The 20,278-nt window shown below is 49.2% G+C and overlaps 1 protein-coding gene across 2 annotated transcripts in view; it reads left to right on the top strand.

The window, feature by feature from the left end:
* The first annotated feature begins 2,652 nt into the window (after window positions 1-2,652).
* The window catches only part of MBD3 (methyl-CpG binding domain protein 3), a 193,289-nt gene continuing 175,663 nt past the window's right edge, over window positions 2,653-20,278 (top strand). The window contains exon 1 of one of the 2 annotated variants that reach the window (XM_063915732.1): window positions 2,653-2,786. Coding sequence is in view for 1 of the 2 variants with exons in the window: in XM_063915722.1 (XP_063771792.1) it covers window positions 3,486-3,811 (326 nt within the window). In the remaining variant the exon portion in view is untranslated. Of the gene's footprint in view, window positions 2,787-3,467; window positions 3,812-20,278 lie in introns of those variants that run through there. The other variant, XM_063915722.1, reaches the window with a different exon arrangement.

Below are 20,278 nucleotides of genomic sequence, written 5' to 3'. Positions count from 1 at the left end.
CCAGCATTCTGCATGATATTCAGACTTATCTAACCTACTATTGATATGATGCATACTATCACGTATTTCTTTCACCCATGCAGGCTCTTGGTGTGCTAAGAGCGCCACCACATTACAACTCTGTGTCCCTAAATTGGCTTCCTCCGGCGAAGAACTCCCTACCTCAGACATGTCACATTCGAGCAACAACACAAACACAGACACTCTGGGACTTATAGGGGACAGACCCACAGTAAAATCTGTCAGAGGGACACAGTTTAGGAGCAGCCAGTTCACAACCCCAGCACCAGTATATAATGCCTGTCAACACAAAATGCCCACTGACATGCAGCGCTGTTTTACAATGTAAATACACCTGTAAAGCACAAAAATCGCTGTGCCCCCCCCCTTTTTTTTGCACCCTGATACTTGTAGTCAGAAGTGGAAGAGGACCAGTGGTGTTCTCTGCAGCCTGAGAGAAAATGGCGCTGAGCAGTGTGCTAGCTGACTGAGGAGGAAGCTCCGCCCCCGCAATGGCGCGATTTCACCTCAGAGATTTTCATATATTTATACACAGTGCCTGTGTGTTAGCAGCAATGGCGCGCTGCGCTCCCACCAGCCGCGCGGTACCTTTAGCCGTCACTATGTTGATTGAAGATCTATCTTCTTACACTCACCTGTCTTCTGACTTCTGGCTCTGTGAGGGGGGTGACGTCGTGCTGTGGGAGTGAGCATCTAGGCACGGCTAGCGTTCAGTTCCCTTCAGGAGCTAATGTTGTCCTGTCAGCCAGAAGCAGAGCCATGAAACTCTTTAGGAAGTTGGTTCCTACTTCTGCCCCCTCAGTCCCACGAAGCAGGGAGACTGTTGCCAGCAGTTCTCCCTGAAAATAAAAAACCTAACATAAGTCTTTTCAGAGAAACTCAGTAGAGCTCCCCTGTAGTGCATCCAGTCTCCTGGGCACATTTCTAAAACTGAGGTCTGGAGGAGGGGCATAGAGGGAGGAGCCAGTTCACACCCTTTGAAAAGTCTTAAAGTGCCCATGGCTCCTGCGGAACCGTCTATACCCCATGGTCATGAAGTGGACCCCAGCATCCTCTAGGACGTATGAGAAATCAGATGCTTCATAATGCAATGTTATATTCTTAAAAATGTTTTCACATTCCAGGATAATCTCATTGGTGTTACTCGTACCTATATATTCCTCTGAGTGGACTTAAAATACCACTTGGCTTGAAACATAATCACCAGCATAGCTCCACCACCCATCAGGACCTTCACCACGCGCTGTAGGGGGTAGTAGACATGCCACCAGGCCATGCCCCTATGTGTTTCATCACAAGACTTCATCAGAGGGCCCTATGACAAAGTTGTGTGACGAAACGTGTAGGAACATGGCCTAGTGACGGGTCTACTACCTCTTGGAGCGCATCTCCCCCTTCCTGCGACTGATGGTGTCCAGGCGCACCTAAGCAGGTGATATTCCTACAGCACGTGGTGAAGGTCCCGACATACAAATAGGCGAGTGGTGGAGCTGATGCCAGTGATTATGATTTATCATTTTAATGTGTTTTACCATTGTAATCATGCTATGGAGTTGAGTAATTGATTGCACAACAGTTATCTACAACTTGGAGTACACTTGAGACTTTGCCAGCACCAGTTTAGTCCATCTTTTCCCTTTTGTTGTGTGAAAATAGTTAGTGCCCACCTCCACAGCTCACTATGCATAACCCAGAGGTAATGGCATCGCCCAGATGGACTTCAAGGAAGAGATTTTTTACGGTGGGTAAAAATCTTGTATTTTGTCCCGCTGAATTCAGCATACCTAAATTAGGCAAAAACACATATTCACATGCCAGATGTGGAGAATGTTTTACAGTTTGTTTAGTGTATCCGCTATGGGATAATGAACACTGTTTCAACCCGTGTTGACACTCCTTTCACACCAAGGTAAAGACTTAGAAAATACACAGTTCATGTGTCACTGTAAATAAATCGACCGGGGTTATGTAACCCTGGTCCGTAATCCTGGTCATGACCAGGGTCTGAGCCTAATATGCTGTGGTCTGAAAGGGTCTGATTGTAGAGCACCTTTTAACATAATGCGGGTAAAGTAACTGGGCAACACCTTTTCAGACAGCAGTGTATTCAGCAACCCAGTGGCATGTAGAGAATTAAAAGCTAATTTCAGAAGTGCAAATGTGAGAATGTGTTGTGATTGGGTGAAGTGGTGAGGCCAGGAGCGCCATGTCCATGTGAATGTCCTGTTTTTGGTCTGCTACTCAAATGGCATTTTAGGTTTTTTCCACATATATAAAACAATAACCTTTAAGAATAGCTTGAATACAGTACACACTGGACTAATAAGAAGTAAAGAGATTTCTTACCCAAGCGCTATTTTTGTTTTAGTAATCGATTTATTTGTGAATATTTTAGATAAAATGTATAATTAGAACCAGGTATTGGTCATTTATGTTTAACTGCGGGTTTCCCAGGCGTGTGGACATAACAGTTCTGCTATTTAGGGGTGTGGATGTTTGTTAAAAATAATTTCAGATGAAAATAATCTTGCATTGAGCCCTGGAGGTCAGAACTTGATAAATTAGCATGGTGCTCAGCTTCCCAGCGTTTTGGGCTGACCTAGGATCCCTCCAGGAGGTCGCCTGCAGAGGGGAGGCTGCAGCCACCGGCATCACTCATCCCAGCACAGCCCGTGGAATGGTCACAGCAGTCTGCTGCTCATGTGGCGCGGAAACGCGGTCTCTTGACCACTGGCACTGTACAGATGTGCAGTGCTCTTCTACAGGTATGCCGCCGCCAGACCGCCCGTACTAATGCTACCATATAGTTACTGTGTGTGTGTGTGTGTGTGTGTGTGTGTGTGTGTGAGAGGGTTGCAGCAGCCGGGGAGGGCGCTTTCGCTATCACATTGCTGCTTCCATGCATTTGAGTTTGCCGCGTTTCCATCCTGCATTTGGGGGAGGGGGAGACCCCAGTGTGATGTGCAGTAGCCGGTATTACGGTATAGCAGCGGCAATCGCCGGATCCAGTCCCCGCGATAACACTATACTGAGCCTCGGGATGGACATTAGGAAGTTTAGACGGCACCTGATTAGCCCCCCCATTCCCATTCTTAATGCCATACAGCTACGGCTGTTGACGTGCAAGGCGCCGCTGTTCTTGCTATGTATTATACAGCTCTGGGTTTAAGTTTGTGAATGTCTGACCCACGGGCGGTTACGGCTGATGGGTTAGTTACGCAAATTCTGCCACTGTCGGGTTTCCCCATTGAGAGCATATTCACTCATAAGCAGCACGCCAGGGCCTCGTACACAGCAGTGACCCGTTTGCCGTACGTACACGGAGGTGGTATCTGTTCCCGACGTTGGTCGCCCGCCCCGCAGCCAGCTTAATATAACCGCATGGTGCAGCATGACAGACACTGACTATATAAACGAGCTCGTTGTGGCTGTGCCGCCCATTATTATTACTGCCATTTTTCGAAATGGCCGCTAGTCTCGCGATAGTGGTGTCGTCAGCGCCACCGACATCCCCGGTAGAGCGGCTAAGCCACAGTCCCACCCTCAACACGTCTCCTCCTATCACCGCGCCACGGCTTTCGGAGCTGAGAGCCAATCAGCGCCGTCCGGTGGTGGCGGAGGGATACGCGCGGTGTTTGCTGCCGGCGACTGAAAGAGACGAGAGAGAATCTGAGAGCGGGATGGAGAGGAAGCGCTGGGAATGCTCGGCTCTGCCCCAGGGCTGGAAGAAGGAGGAGGTAACCCGCAGGTCGGGCCTGTCCGCCGGCAAGAGTGATGTCTACTACTACAGGTGCCGCGTCGTTTTTCTTTATCTCTTTATTTTGATACAGCTGGTGTAATGAGCAGTACATGACTGGAGCGGTGGGCGGGTGAGACCGGTCTGAATTTGGTGCTTGACTAATGCTACGCACTGAGCGCTACATAGGGTTGACCGGCAATTGGAGCACTAGCATCGGTTCAGTATCGGTGGAAATCTAGATGGGGCCGTAGTGAATGAGGGCGATTGCGTTCACTGATGGTGGTAGTACGCACTATGCTGGAGCTATATAAATAAATGATGATGGTTGTAGCATCACAGCTGGTGTTGACATTAACATCCTTTAAAATAAGGATGTGCATCGGCAATCATCGATGGGAAAGGTTTTCCATTTGACATCTGGTTTGAGATGGCTGCCACCCTGTCAGTCGGGTTTCTGATGGTCACCATCCGATTGTTCATTCTGTCCATTCACTTGCACTGCTTTACTGTATGTGAATGAAATCCTGGTTGCTACTGCGCAATGTTTGTCAATTGATGGTTAAATCATTGACTACTTTTCTTGTGATGGCTACTGACCATCGTAAGGCCAGTTGCTATGGTGGTATCACTGATAGTATTCAGTTGCCCATCCCTAGAACAAAGACACACCTATGGTTTTATGTTAAGAAACCAGTTGTGTGTTAAATGATTAAGCAAGCATTAGTTGTCTTTTAGTGCATGTGGCTCTAAAAATAGCAATTTATGTATTTGGATTGACTTTAAGGGGCAGATTAAATTAGCTGTGGGACTTAAGGCCACTACACACTGGCAGAGATGTGTGCTGAGCAATCTATCACAGACCTCAGCACACAATGCGATGTAACTGCAGCAATGCCCCAGACAATTCAGGTACTGTGTGCAATAAAGGTGCATACACACTTGCCGAGAAAGTAAATGACGTTGCTCATTTTCACCCTTCCTGATCAACGCTGTTTACTATATTGCCCACTGTGTATGCTGATGAACGATGCACGGGTCGCTGTGCATGCAGCTCAGTTTGGACGGTTGTCCAAAAACCGCATGCCTGACAATGACGTCACTGAGCGATATGGTCATCATATCGCTCAGTGTGTACGTACTGCCACTGACTGCCCAGCCCGGGAGGGGAAACACTAGTCGACGTTGCTTATAGAGCACATTGCCTAGTGTGTAGCCACCTATGCCCCGAGGGTGCACTCTGATGCAGTTTTTTTTTTTCTCACAGCCACAGCTGTGATAAAATTTGTATTAAGTGCACTATCTCTGGCTTCCTATTTGGGGTAATTTCTTAGCTCTGGGCACTTAACTTTGCCCCTAAAAGTAAGAATGTCAGACATGAATTTGACTGCTTTTGTAGGTGTTGGCATAAGGTGCCAGCACTGTGGCATTGGGGGGCAGATGTATTAAGTGGGTGTGGTATGCTTGACTGGCGGTCTGCATACCAACGCCGGGATCCCGACAGCGGAATCCCGGGGGGGGGGGGGGCGGCGGGTGCAGCAAGCCCCTTGCGGACTTGCGCTCGCCACGCTGTGGTCTTGGTTGCGACCTACGGTAGCCACTGGCTTAATCCCTACTCTACGGGTGGGAATAGTCCCTGTTAGTCGGCATGCTGACTCGGGATTGTGAGGGGACGGAATGTAGGGGGTGGTTATGTGTCTGTCGGTCTCCTGACCACCGGTGACATCCCGCATTGGGCCAGGAGAATTGGAAGGTGATAATGCACCAGCCAGTCATTATAAGTTTGAAAAATGACAGGAGCTGATTGGCTAGTGCGTTATCACCTTCCACTTATCACTGCTTTATCCCTTCTCCAGGCTTAATACATCTGCCCCTCTGTCACATGATTGTATGTTCCTACTTCTGCTCTACAACTCCAAGTTCTTCTGTGCCATCTTTCCAGTTTGCAGTCTGTGTTTAGTAACTATACATTCCAACAAATGTTATGGAAAGTTCATGCATACAATTCATTATAAAAGAATCCAGTGTTGACAGTGGTAACAGTAAATAGAAAACATAGGTCTACATATAGTATGTATACTTTTTGCCAGCGGCATATTTAGTTTAGTATCACAGTGATGCTAATAAATATGTCACCGGCTGTTAACATTACTTATCCCTCCACCAAGGTTCTGCGGTCTCCTCATCATAGTCCTCCACCTACAGTTACCACAGACAGGCAAACAAGCAATGCACTTGAGTGATGGATGTCTGCTCATTGTGCTTCCACCTGGCAGTGACTCTGCAAAGCCTGGAAGGCTTTTGTTGTGTCCTCATTGCCAGCAGTGAAGTCTGTATGCAGTGACAAACAGTGCTAAGCTTACCATAATTTCTCTATCGTCCTAGTGGATGCTGGGGTTCCTGAAAGGACCATGGGGAATAGCGGCTCCGCAGGAGACAGGGCACAAAAAGTAAAGCTTTTTCCGATCAGGTGGTGTGCACTGGCTCCTCCCCCTATGACCCTCCTCCAGACTCCAGTTAGATTTTTGTGCCCGGCCGAGAAGGGTGCAATCTAGGTGGCTCTCCTAAAGAGCTGCTTAGAAAAAGTTTAGCTAGGTTTTTTATTTTACAGTGATTCCTGCTGGCAACAGGATCACTGCAGCGAGGGACTGAGGGGAGAAGGAGTCAACTCACCTGCGTGCAGGATGGATTGGCTTCTTGGCTACTGGACATCAAGCTCCAGAGGGACGATCACGGGTACAGCCTGGATGGTCACCGGAGCCACGCCGCCGGCCCCCTTGCAGATGCTGAAGACAGAAGAGGTCCAGAATCGGCGGCTGAAGACTCCTGCAGTCTTCAAAAGGTAGCGCACAGCACTGCAGCTGTGCGCCATTTTCCTCTCAGCACACTTCACACGGCAGTCACTGAGGGTGCAGGGCGCTGGGAGGGGGGCGCCCTGGGAGGCAAAATGATTACCTATAAAGGCTAAAAATACCTCACATATAGCCCTAGAGGCTATATGGAGATATTTAACCCCTGCCTGATTTCTCTAAATAGCGGGAGACGAGCCCGCCAGAAAAGGGGCGGGGCCTATCTCCTCAGCACACGGCGCCATTTCCTCTCACAGTTCCGCTGGTCAGGACGGCTCCCAAGTCTCTCCCCTGCACTGCACTACAGAAACAGGGTAAAACAGAGAGGGGGGGGCACATTTATGGCGATAATTTGATATAACAAAGCCGCTATAAGGGAGCACTTATTATAAGGCTATCCCTGATATATATATAGCGCTTTTGGTGTGTGCTGGCAAACTCTCCCTCTGTCTCCCCAAAGGGCTAGTGGGTCCTGTCTTCGTTAGGATTCCCTGTGTGTCTGCTGTGTGTCGGTACGTGTGTGTCGACATGTATGAGGACGATATTGGTGTGGAGGCGGAGCAATTGCCAAATATGAGGATGTCACCCCCTAGGGAGTCGACACCGGAATGGATGCCTTTATTTATGGAACTACGGGATAGTGTCAACACGCTAAAGCAGTCGTTTGACGACATGAGGCGGCCGGACAATCAATTAGTGCCTGTCCAGGCGACTCAAACACCGTCAGGGGCTGTGAAACGCCCTTTGCCTCAGTCGGTCGACACAGACCCAGACACAGGCGATGACTCCAGTGGTGACGGTGACGAATCAACCGTATTTTCCAGTAGGGCCACACGTTATATGATTTTGGCAATGAAGGAGGCGTTACATTTAGCTGATACTACAGGTACCACTAAACAGGGTATTATGTGGGGTATGAAAAAACTACCTATAGTTTTTCCTGAATCAGAAGAATTAAATGACGTGTGTAATGAAGCGTGGGTTGCCCCTGATAAAAAACTGATAATTTCAAAGAAATTATTGGCATTATACCCTTTCCCGCCAGAGGTTAGGGAGCGCTGGGAAACACCTCCTAGGGTGGACAAGGCGCTAACACGCTTATCTAAACACGGCCGCACTTAAAGATCCATCAGATAGGAGGATGGAAAATATCCAAAAAAGTATATACACACATGCAGGTGTTATACTACGACCAGCTGTAGCGACTGCCTGGATGGGCAGTGCTGGGGTAGTTTGGTCAGAGTCCCTGATTGAAAATATTGATACCCTGGACAGGGACAATATTTTACTGTCGTTAGAACAAATAAAGGATGCATTTCTTTATATGCGTGATGCACAGAGGGATATCTGCACACTGGCATCACGGGTAAGTGCTATGTCCATTTCGGCCAGAAGAGCTTTATGGACGCGACAGTGGTCAGGTGATGCGGATTCAAAACGGCATATGGAAGTTTTGCCGTATAAAGGGGAGGAGTTATTTGGAGTCGGTCTATCAGATTTGGTGGCCACGGCTACAGCCGGGAAATCCACCTTTCTACCTCAAGTCACTCCCCCACAGAAAAAGGCACCGACTTTTCAACCGCAGCCCTTTCGTTCCTTTAAAAATAAGAGAGCAAAGGGCTATTCATATCTGCCACGAGGCAAAGGTCGAGGGAAGAGACAGCAACACGCAGCTCCTTCCCAGGAACAGAAGCCCTCCCCGGCTTCTACAAAAGCCTCAGCATGACGCTGGGGCTTCTCAAGCGGACTCGGGGATGGTGGGCGGTCGTCTCAAAAATTACAGCGCGCAGTGGGCTCACTCGCAGGTAGATCCCTGGATCCTGCAGATAATATCTCAAGGGTACAGGTTGGAATTAGAGACGGATCCACCTCGCCGTTTCCTGAAGTCTGCTTTACCAACGTCCCCCTCCGAAAGGGAGACGGTTTTGGAAGCCATTCACAAGCTGTACTCTCAGCAGGTGATAGTCAAGGTACCTCTTCTACAACAAGGGAAGGGGTATTATTCCACTCTTTTTGTGGTACCGAAGCCGGATGGCTCGGTAAGGCCTATTCTAAATCTGAAGTCCTTGAACCTGTACATAAAGAAGTTCAAGTTCAAAATGGAGTCACTCAGAGCAGTGATAGCGAACCTGGAAGAGGGGGACTTTATGGTATCCTTGGACATCAAGGATGCGTATCTCCACGTTCCAATTTACCCCTCACACCAGGGGTACCTCAGGTTCGTTGTACAAAACTGTCACTATCAGTTTCAGACGCTGCCGTTCGGATTGTCCACGGCACCTCGGATCTTTACAAAGGTAATGGCCGAGATGATGATTCTTCTTCGAAGAAAAGGCGTATTAATTATCCCATACTTGGACGATCTCCTAATAAGGGCGAGGTCCAGAGAACAGCTAGAGATGGGATTAGCACTGTCTCAAGAAGTGCTAAAACAGCACGGGTGGATTCTGAATATTCCAAAATCCCAGTTAATGCCGACAACTCGTCTGCTGTTCCTAGGGATGATTCTGGACACGGTTCAGAAAAAGGTTTTTCTCCCGGAGGAAAAAGCCAAGGAGTTATCCGAGCTTGTCAGGAACCTCCTAGAACCAGGAAAGGTGTCTGTACATCAATGCACAAGAGTCCTGGGAAAAATGGTGGCTTCTTACGAAGCAATTCCATTCGGCAGATTCCACGCAAGAATTTTCCAAAGGGATCTGTTGGAAAAATGGTCAGGGTCGCATCTTCAGATGCACCTACGGATAACCCTGTCTCCAAGGACAAGGGTGTCTCTTCTGTGGTGGTTGCAGAGTCCTCATCTATTGGAGGGCCGCAGATTCGGCATACAGGATTGGATCCTGGTGACCACGGACGCCAGCCTGAGAGGCTGGGGAGCAGTCACACAAGGAAGAAACTTCCAGGGAGTATGGACGAGCCTGGAAACGTCTCTTCACATAAACATTCTGGAACTAAGAGCAATATACAATGCTCTAAGCCAGGCAGAACCTCTGCTTCAGGGAAAACCGGTGTTGATCCAGTCGGACAACATCACGGCAGTCGCCCATGTGAACAGACAGGGCGGCACAAGAAGCAGGAGTGCAATGGCAGAAGCTGCAAGGATTCTTCGCTGGGCAGAGAATCATGTGATAGCGCTATCAGCAGTGTTCATCCCGGGAGTGGACAACTGGGAAGCAGACTTCCTCAGCAGACACGATCTTCACCCGGGAGAGTGGGGACTTCATCCAGAAGTCTTCCACATGCTGGTAACCCGTTGGGAAAGACCAATGGTGGACATGATGGCGTCTCGCCTCAACAAAAAACTGGACAGGTATTGCGCCAGGTCAAGAGATCCGCAGGCAATAGCTGTGGACGCGCTGGTAACGCCTTGGGTGTACCAGTCGGTGTATGTGTTTCCTCCTCTGCCTCTCATACCAAAAGTATTGAGAATTATACGGCAAAGAGGCGTAAGAACGATACTAGTGGTTCCGGATTGGCCAAGAAGGACTTGGTACCCGGAACTTCAAGAGATGATCACGGAAGATCCGTGGCCTCTACCTCTAAGGAGGGACTTGCTTCAGCAGGGTCCCTGTCTGTTTCAAGACTTACCGCGGCTGCGTTTGACGGCATGGCGGTTGAACGCCGGATCCTAATGGAAAAAGGCATGCCGGAAGAAGTCATTCCTACTTTGATTAAAGCAAGGAAAGAAGTAACCGTGCAACATTATCACCGAATTTGGCGAAAATATGTTGCGTGGTGCGAAGATCGGAGTGCTCCGACGGAGGAATTTCAACTGGGTCGATTCCTACATTTCCTGCAATCAGGATTGTCTATGGGTCTCAAATTGGGATCTATTAAGGTTCAAATTTCGGCCCTGTCGATTTTCTTTCAAAAAGAATTGGCTTCAGTCCCTGAAGTCCAGACCTTTGTGAAGGGAGTGCTGCATATACAGCCTCCTGTGGTGCCTCCAGTGGCACCGTGGGATCTCAATGTAGTTTTGGATTTTCTAAAATCTCATTGGTTTGAACCACTAAATAAGGTGGATTTGAAATATCTCACTTGGAAAGTGACCATGCTTCTAGCCCTGGCTTCTGCCAGGAGAGTGTCAGAATTGGCAGCTTTATCTTACAAAAGCCCATATCTGATTTTCCATTCGGACAGGGCAGAACTGCGGACTCGTCCGCATTTTCTCCCTAAGGTGGTGTCAGCATTTCATCTGAACCAGCCTATTGTAGTGCCTGCGGCTACAAGTGACTTGGAGGACTCCAAGTTACTGGACGTTGTCAGAGCATTAAAAATATATATTGCAAGAACAGCTGGAGTCAGAAAATCTGACTCGTTGTTTATATTGTATGCACCCAACAAGATGGGTGCTCCTGCGTCTAAGCAGACGATTGCTCGTTGGATCTGTAGCACAATCCAACTGGCACATTCTGTGGCAGGCCTGCCACAGCCTAAATCTGTAAAGGCCCACTCCACAAGGAAGGTGGGCTCATCTTGGGCGGCTGCCCGAGGGGTCTCGGCATTACAACTTTGCCGAGCAGCTACGTGGTCAGGGGAGAACACGTTTGTAAAATTTTACAAATTTGATACTCTGGCTAAGGAGGACCTGGAGTTCTCTCATTCGGTGCTGCAGAGTCATCCGCACTCTCCCGCCCGTTTGGGAGCTTTGGTATAATCCCCATGGTCCTTTCAGGAACCCCAGCATCCACTAGGACGATAGAGAAAATAAGATTTTACTTACCGATAAATCTATTTCTCGGAGTCCGTAGTGGATGCTGGGCGCCCATCCCAAGTGCGGATTATCTGCATAAATTGTACATAGTTATTGTTAACTTATTCGGGTTATTGTTGTAGGAAGCCATCTTTCAGAGGCTCCGCTGTTATCATACTGTTAACTGGGTTTAGATCACAAGTTGTACGGTGTGATTGGTGTGGCTGGTATGAGTCTTACCCGGGATTCAAAATCCTCCCTTATTGTGTACGCTCGTCCGGGCACAGTACCTAACTGGAGTCTGGAGGAGGGTCATAGGGGGAGGAGCCAGTGCACACCACCTGATCGGAAAAAGCTTTACTTTTTGTGCCCTGTCTCCTGCGGAGCCGCTATTCCCCATGGTCCTTTCAGGAACCCCAGCATCCACTACGGACTCCGAGAAATAGATTTATCGGTAAGTAAAATCTTATTTTCCTAAACACTAAACGAAGGGTAAAAAACTCCTATCGAGTGCTAAAGGGGTTATGTCTCATTCTTAGGGGTCGATTCTATTCGGCAACTAATTAATAGCGCCGGGAATTAGCTCCCGACGCTATTCAATTCAGCAACTAATTACCTGCAATTGTCGGGAATTCTTCTCTCATCCCCGGGGGATGAGAAGAGAAACCCGACAAAAGTGCTGCCTCGCGGCCGGCGCAAGGCTGATTCTGTCGGGAATCAGCCTCGCGCCGGGGAGTTAAGTCGGAGAATGCCCGTTCTCCCGACAATTCAACCTGTTTGTCGGCGAGAACGGGCCATCGCCGACGTAACTAGTTGCTGAATTGAATAGCGTCGGGAGCTAATTCCCGGCGCTATTAATTAGTTGCCGAATAGAATCGACCCCAAAGTGTTTCTAAAAGCAGAAAACTGGTTAAAAACATGGAGGTGGTGAGTGTTTATAGTGGTTAAGAGCGACACTTTAACCAAATTATAAGAAAATTAAAGTTCACCACAATAACTAGTGTTTCACAGAGCACTGTTTTTTTGCAGCTGCGTATCCATTTTAAAAACAAATGTTTATTGGTGATTATTGTAAGTTACATATGATTATTAGTTATAGCAACTTTTTTTTTTTTTAAATTCTTAAATTCCCTGCAGCAACCTCGCTTAGGGGCATCGTGTAAAACAGTCCTGGCCAACCTGTGGCTCTCCAGCTTTTGTGAAACTGAGTCTGAGCATGCCCTGCTACAGTTTTAGATAATGCTAAAACTGGCAGGGCATGCTGGTATGCCACAGGTTAGTATGGCCTGGTGTGAAACAAGTAGTTGGGAATTCAGCTCTTATCAATGGGGCCGATTCGATTATTTTACCCCGTCACTAGGGAGCGTTAAACGGAGCAATTCAGTTGTTCCGTTTAGATGCCCAGTAGCCGTGGGCTGATATTTCTTCTTGCTTCCTGAGGTGCGAGAAGAAATGTGTGCTGAGCTATCACTTAAAGTGGGTTTAGCTGCTTTACGCAGCTAAAGCCGGCCTGTTTGGGCGTGACATGCACAGTGTGCATATGCGCCCAAACATTAATTGAATTGTGACAATTGTTTGGGTGCCTAAATAGTCCCATTTAAACAAGATTTTCTCCGGCTGGGTCCACAGGTTATCCACAGGATAACATTGGGATATGCCGGAGCGACAGCGGAAATGGCACCAAACGGTCACAAGCTTTCTGGCCTCCCAGGATGCCTCGGGGCTCTTCCGTATAATCCCGCCAACTGACTCAGTCAAATCAGTTTTTTGTTTGGTACGGCAGGAGCCGGACCATGGTCACAGGGCTGCTGTTAATAGCAGCCTGAAGCTTTTATTATTTTATTTCTGATGCGGGGTACACTGGGCTCCACAAGTCTGGACAATGGGGTGTAGAGTAGGATCTTGATACGAGGCACCCACAGGCTCAAAGCTTTGACTGTTCCCAAAATACACAGCGCCGCTTCCTATATCACCCCGCCTCCCAGCACAGGAGCTCAGTTTGTCGGTTGGTGCTGCAGTAAGCAGGCACTTAACAGTGGGGCTGCTCCAGGCAGCCCTAAGAAAAGCTTTTTATGAGGTAAAAAGTGAAGACTTCAAGGGCAGCAGCGGTGGTAAATGTCTTGTGACATTCACTGCTGCAGCTCCGGCTCTCCCCAGCGGCGCTGTACACTCCCGAGCCCTGGTTGCTGGGTACCTACAGCGGAGGCTCCGGTTTTCTTCATGTTAGACACACACAGCTGGGGCTCTCCAGGATCGCGTGGCTGCGCTTCGGGAGGTGGTAAGTGGGTCCCGCTCGCGGGACCCGGTCTTTATCGCCATCCGGCACGGTCACGCTGGCGGTGGACACTGTGGATACAGGCAATCCCACTAGATCACCAGGGCATGGGCCGGTTTTTATACTGCCCACAGTACCCGGTGGTTTTGCCAGCAAGGGGGATAAGGCTTAGACCTGAAGCCCCTCCCCCAGCCCCAGGGCACCATTTCCAGCAAGTGTTCCCGCCCTGGAGCTGCATCTCTGTCTTTTCCTCACTCCCTGTCAGTGTCTGCTGCGCCATTATTCCTCAGCTCACTGTTCCTGGGACTGCTTGGGCAAATCCTCCTATGTAAAGCCACCTGGTTGTCAGCGCTGTGCCTTTACATGACACTTAAGTATTCTACCTGCCTTTTTAGTCAGTGTTAGTAAGAGAGTTCATTTAGTCAGGGGTTTATAGTACAATTACCCTGTGATATACATCCAGTTTCTTCCTGTGTAGTGTTATATCTATCGACTATATAGCTGTGTAAGCTAGTCCAGTGCAGTATTATTGTCTGTAATAACCTCTGCATTGTACAAACTGTGACTATTTGTGTGTGCATTGATAGCTGAGTGGTGTCCATCTCGTGTCTTTCACTCAACTTGCTATCCCTATATTCTATAACCTGAGGGGGCTTGGTGCGTCAGGTGTTATTTAATATAGGATTTTCACAAAGATATACTGTATTACGTATTTTTCTCTGTGATTTAGTCACCATATCTCTGCGAGTGCTGACTACACTGCGCAGGAGTTTGGGTTTAGGGATATAGTGCTGCTAATAATTGTACTGTTACCTCATACTGCAAGTTATATCATGTCTGCTTCTGAGGGTAATGGTTCTGGGGCTGAACACACTGCTGGTGTTGCTGAAGCCACAGGCACATATGGGGAGAATATAGCAGCTGTGGACTCTGGTTCTGGGGGCTCCTTGCCCCCTAGTGGGACTGTGGCAACGGAGGCACATACTGACCCTCCGTGGGCCGCTTTTCTCTAACGTCCTAAGTGGATGCTGGGGACTCCGTCAGGACCATGGGGAATAGCGGCTCCGCAGGAGACAGGGCACAAAAATAAAGCTTTAGGATTAGGTGGTGTGTACTGGCTCCTCCCCCTATGACCCTCCTCCAAGCCTCAGTTATACCCCTTTCACATCGCACAAATAACCCGGTACCGACACGGCATATTGCCGTGTCGAACCGGGTCAGTGTGCGATGTGAAAGCACACTGGGCGATTTAGCGGGTCGCCTGACCCGGTAAATCAACCCGGTAAAAAAGAAGGGTTTTACCCGGGTTGATTACCGGGTCAGGTGCGGTGTGAATGGGAGCCGTGTCGATGCGACACGGTTCCCATTCACAAGATAGGGAGAGGCGGCGCTGGAGATGAGCTCATCTCCCGACGCCGCCTCCACCCCCGCCCCTGCTGCGGCCTCCGTTGTCATGGCAACCGACCCGGTATATTGCCGGGTCGGGAAGCCTGCAACGGAGCGCAAATGCCGGATCCCACCCGGTAAGTACACGTTTGTCTTACCGGGTAGGACCCGGCATTTGCGGTGTGAATGCAGCATTAGGTTTTTGTGCCCGTCCGAGCAGGGTGCAATCTAGGTGGCTCTCTTAAAGAGCTGCTTAGAAAAAGTTTTTTAGGTTTTTTATTTTCAGTGAGTCCTGCTGGCAACAGGCTCACTGCATCGAGGGACTTAGGGGAGAGAATTTCAACTCGCCTGCGTGCAGGATGGATTGGATTCTTAGGCTACTGGACACCATTAGCTCCAGAGGGAGTCGGAACACAGGTCTCACCCTGGGGTTCGTCCCGGAGCCGCGCCGCCGACCCCCCTTACAGATGCTGAAGATTGAAGGTCCGGAAACAGGCGGCAGAAGGCTCTTCAGTCTTCATGAAGGTAGCGCACAGCACTGCAGCTGTGCGCCATTGTTGTCACACACTTCACACCAAGTGGTCACGGAGGGTGCAGGGCGCTGCTGGGGGCGCCCTGGGCAGCAATATTTTAATACCTTATGGCAAAAGAATACATCACATATAGCCATTAAGGCTATATGTATGTATTTAACCCATGCCAGTTATCTAAAACTACGGGAGGAAAGCCCGCCGAAATAGGGGGCGGGGCTTATTCTCCTCAGCACACAGCGCCATTTTCCTGCTCAGCTCCGCTGTGAGGAAGGCTCCCAGGACTCTCCCCTGCACTGCACTACAGAAACAGGGTAAAACAGAGAGGGGGGGCATTTTTTGGCGATATATTGGATATATTTAAGCTGCTATAAGGAACAACACTTATATAAGGTTGTTCCCATATATATTATAGCGCTTGGGTGTGTGCTGGCAAACTCTCCCTCTGTCTCCCCAAAGGGCTAGTGGGGTCCTGTCTTCGATAAGAGCATTCCCTGTGTGTCGGTACGTGTGTGTCGACATGTATGAGGACGATGTTGGCGTGGAGGCAGAGCAATTGCCGATAATGGTGATGTCACCCCCCAGGGAGTCGACACCGGAATGGATGGCTTTGTTTATGGAATTACGTGATAATGTCGGCACATTACAAAAATCAGTTGACGACATGAGACGGCCGGCAAACCAGTTAGTACCTGCCCAGGCGTCTCAGACACCGTCGGGGGCTGTAAAGCGCCCTTTACCTCAGTCGGTCGACACAGACCCAGACACAGACACTGAATCTAGTGTCGACGGTGATGAAACAAACGTATTTTCAAGTAGGGCCACACGTTATATGATCACGGCAATGAAGGAGGCTTTGCATATCTCTGATACTGCAAGTACCACAAAAAGGGGTATTATGTGGGGGGTGAAAAAACTACCTGTAGTTTTTCCTGAATCAGAGGAATTAAATGATGTATGTGATGAAGCGTGGGTTAACCCAGATAGAAAAATGCTAATTTCAAAAAAGTTATTAGCATTATACCCTTTCCCGCCAGAGGTTAGGGCGCGCTGGGAAACACCCCCTAGGGTGGATAAGGCGCTCACACGCTTATCAAAACAAGTGGCGTTACCGTCTCCTGATACGGCCGCCCTCAAGGATCCAGCGGATAGGAGACTGGAAACTACCCTAAAAAGTATATACACACATACTGGTGTTATACTGCGACCAGCCATCGCCTCAGCCTGGATGTGCAGTGCTGGGGTCGTCTGGTTGGATTCCCTGACTGAAAATATTGATACCCTGGATAGGGACAGTATTTTATTGACTATAGAGCAATTAAAGGATGCTTTCCTTTATATGCGAGATGCGCAGAGAGATATTTGCACTCTGGCATCGAGAGTAAATGCGATGTCCATATCTGCCAGAAGGAGTTTATGGACGCGACAGTGGTCAGGTGATGCGGATTCCAAACGACATATGGAAGTATTGCCGTATAAAGGGGAGGAATTATTTGGCGTCGGTCTATCAGATCTGGTAGCCACGGCAACTGCCGGAAAATCCACTTTTTTACCTCAGACCCCCTCCCAACAGAAAAAGACACCGTCTTTTCAGCCGCAGTCCTTTCGGTCCTATAAGAACAAGCGGACAAAAGGACAGTCATATCTGCCTCGGGGCAGAGGAAGGGGTAAGAGAGGGCAGCAAGCAGCCCCTGCCCAGGAACAGAAGCCCTCCCAGGGTTCTGCAAAGCCCTCAGCATGACGCTGGGGCCTTACAAGCGGACTCAGGAGCGGTGGGGGGTCGACTCAAGAATTTCAGCGCACAGTGGGCTTGCTCACAGGTGGACCCCTGGATTCTGCAGGTAGTATCTCAGGGTTACAGGTTGGAATTCGAGAAGTCTCCCCCTCGCCGGTTCCTAAAGTCTGCTTTGCCAACGTCTCCCTCAGACAGGGCGACGGTATTGGAAGCCATTCACAAGCTGTTTTCTCAGCAGGTGATAGTCAAGGTACCCCTCCTACAACAGGGAAAGGGGTATTACTCCACGCTATTTGTGGTACCGAAGCCGGACGGCTCGGTAAGACCTATTCTAAATCTGAAATCTTTGAACCTGTACATACAAAAATTCAAGTTCAAGATGGAGTCACTCAGAGCAGTGATAGCGAATCTGGAAGAAGGGGACTTTATGGTGTCCCTGGACATAAAGGATGCTTACCTGCATGTCCCAATTTGCCCTTCACATCAAGGGTACCTCAGGTTCGTGGTGCAAAACTGTCATCAGTTTCAGACGCTGCCGTTTGGATTGTCCACGGCACCTCGGGTCTTTACCAAGGTAATGGCCGAAATGATGATCCTTCTACGAAGAAGAGGCGTATTAATTATCCCTTACTTGGACGATCTCCTGATAAGGGCAAGGTCCAGAGAACAGCTGGAAGACGGAGTAGCACTAACCCAACTAGTGCTGCAACAACACGGGTGGATTCTGAATTTTCCAAAATCTCAGTTGACCCCGACGACACGTCTGCTGTTCCTGGGAATGATTCTGGACACGGTTCAGAAAAAGGTGTTTCTTCCGGAGGAGAAAGCCAGGGAGTTATCCGAACTTGTCAGGAACCTCCTAAAACCAGGGACAGTGTCTGTGCATCAATGCACAAGAGTCCTGGGAAAGATGGTGGCTTCTTAAGAAGCGATTCCATTCGGCAGATTCCACGCACAAACTTTTCAGTGGGATCTGCTGGACAAATGGTCCGGATCGCATCTGCAGATGCATCAGCGGGTAACCTTATCGCCACGGACAAGGGTGTCTCTTCTGTGGTGGTTGCAGAGTGCTCATCTGTTAGAGGGCCGCAGATTCGGCATACAGGACTGGGTCCTGGTGACCACGGATGCCAGTCTGAGAGGCTGGGGAGCGGTCACACAGGGAAGAAACTTCCAGGGAGTATGATCAAGCCTGGAGATGTCTCTTCACATAAATATACTGGAGCTAAGAGCGATTTACAATGCTCTAAGTCTGGCAAAACCCCTGCTTCAGGGTCAGCCGGTGTTGATCCAGTCGGACAACATCACGGCAGTTGCCCACGTAAACAGACAGGGCGGCACAAGAAGCAGGACAGCAATGGCAGAAGCTGCAAGGATTCTTCGCTGGGCGGAAGATCATGTGATAGCACTGTCAGCAGTATTCATTCCGGGAGTGGACAACTGGGAAGCAGACTTCCTCAGCAGACACGATCTACACCCGGGAGAGTGGGGACTTCATCCAGAAGTCTTCCACATGATTGTGAACCGTTGGGAAAAACCAATGGTGGATATGATGGCGTCCCGCCTCAACAAAAAACTGGACAGGTATTGCGCCAGGTCAAGAGATCCTCAGGCAATAGCTGTGGACGCTCTGGTAACACCGTGGGTGTTCCAGTCAGTGTATGTGTTCCCTCCTCTGCCTCTCATACCAAAAGTACTGAGAATTATACGGCAAAAGGGAGTAAGAACGATACTAGTGGCTCCGGATTGGCCAAGAAGAACTTGGTACCCGGAACTTCAAGAGATGCTCACGGAGGATCCGTGGCCTCTACCACTAAGACGGGACCTGCTTCAGCAGGGACCGTGTCTATTCCAAGACTTACCGCGGCTGCGTTTGACGGCATGGCGGTTGAACGCCGAATTCTAAGGGAAAAAGGCATTCCTGAAGAGGTCATTCCTACACTGGTAAAAGCCAGGAAGGAGGTGACTGCACAACATTATCACCGCATTTGGAGAAAATATGTTGCGTGGTGTGAGGCCAGGAAGGCCCCCACGGAGGAATTTCAACTGGGTCGATTCCTACATTTCCTGCAAACAGGATTGTCTATGGGCCTCAAATTGGGGTCCATTAAGGTTCAAATTTCGGCCCTGTCGATTTTCTTCCAGAAAGAATTGGCTTCAGTTCCTGAAGTCCAGACTTTTGTAAAAGGAGTACTACATATACAGCCCCCGGTTGTGCCCCCAGTGGCACCGTGGGATCTTAATGTAGTCTTGGATTTTCTCAAATCCCATTGGTTTGAGCCGCTCAAATCGGTGGAGTTGAAGTATCTTACATGGAAAGTAACCATGCTACTGGCCCTGGCTTCAGCCAGGAGAGTATCAGAATTGGCGGCTTTATCATATAAGAGCCCATATCTGATTTTCCATACGGACAGGGCAGAACTGCGGACGCGTCCTCATTTTCTGCCTAAGGTGGTGTCAGCGTTTCACCTGAACCAGCCTATTGTGGTGCCTGCGGCTACTAACGAGTTGGAGGATTCCAAGTTGTTGGACGTGGTCCGGGCATTGAAAATATATATTTCAAGAACGGCGGGAGTCAGAAAGTCTGACTCACTGTTTATATTGTATGCACCCAACAAGATGGGTGCTCCTGCTTCTAAGCAGACGATTGCTCGTTGGATTTGTAGCACAATTCAACTTGCACATTCTGTGGCAGGCTTGCCACAACCTAAATCTGTCAAGGCCCATTCCACAAGGAAAGTGGGCTCATCCTGGGCGGCTGCCCGGGGAGTCTCGGCATTACAACTCTGCCGAGCTGCTACTTGGTCAGGGGCAAACACGTTTGCAAAATTCTACAAATTTGATACCCTGGCTGAGGAGGACCTTGAGTTCTCTCATTCGGTGCTGCAGAGTCATCCGCACTCTCCCGCCCGTTTGGGAGCTTTGGTATAATCCCCATGGTCCTGACGGAGTCCCCAGCATCCACTTAGGACGTTAGAGAAAATAAGAATTTACTTACCGATAATTCTATTTCTCGTAGTCCGTAGTGGATGCTGGGCGCCCATCCCAAGTGCGGA

This window comes from Pseudophryne corroboree, chromosome 1, assembly GCF_028390025.1.
Source record: "Pseudophryne corroboree isolate aPseCor3 chromosome 1, aPseCor3.hap2, whole genome shotgun sequence".
Taxonomy (NCBI): Eukaryota; Metazoa; Chordata; class Amphibia; order Anura; family Myobatrachidae; genus Pseudophryne; species Pseudophryne corroboree.
This window is presented reverse-complemented; position numbering and strand designations above follow the sequence as displayed.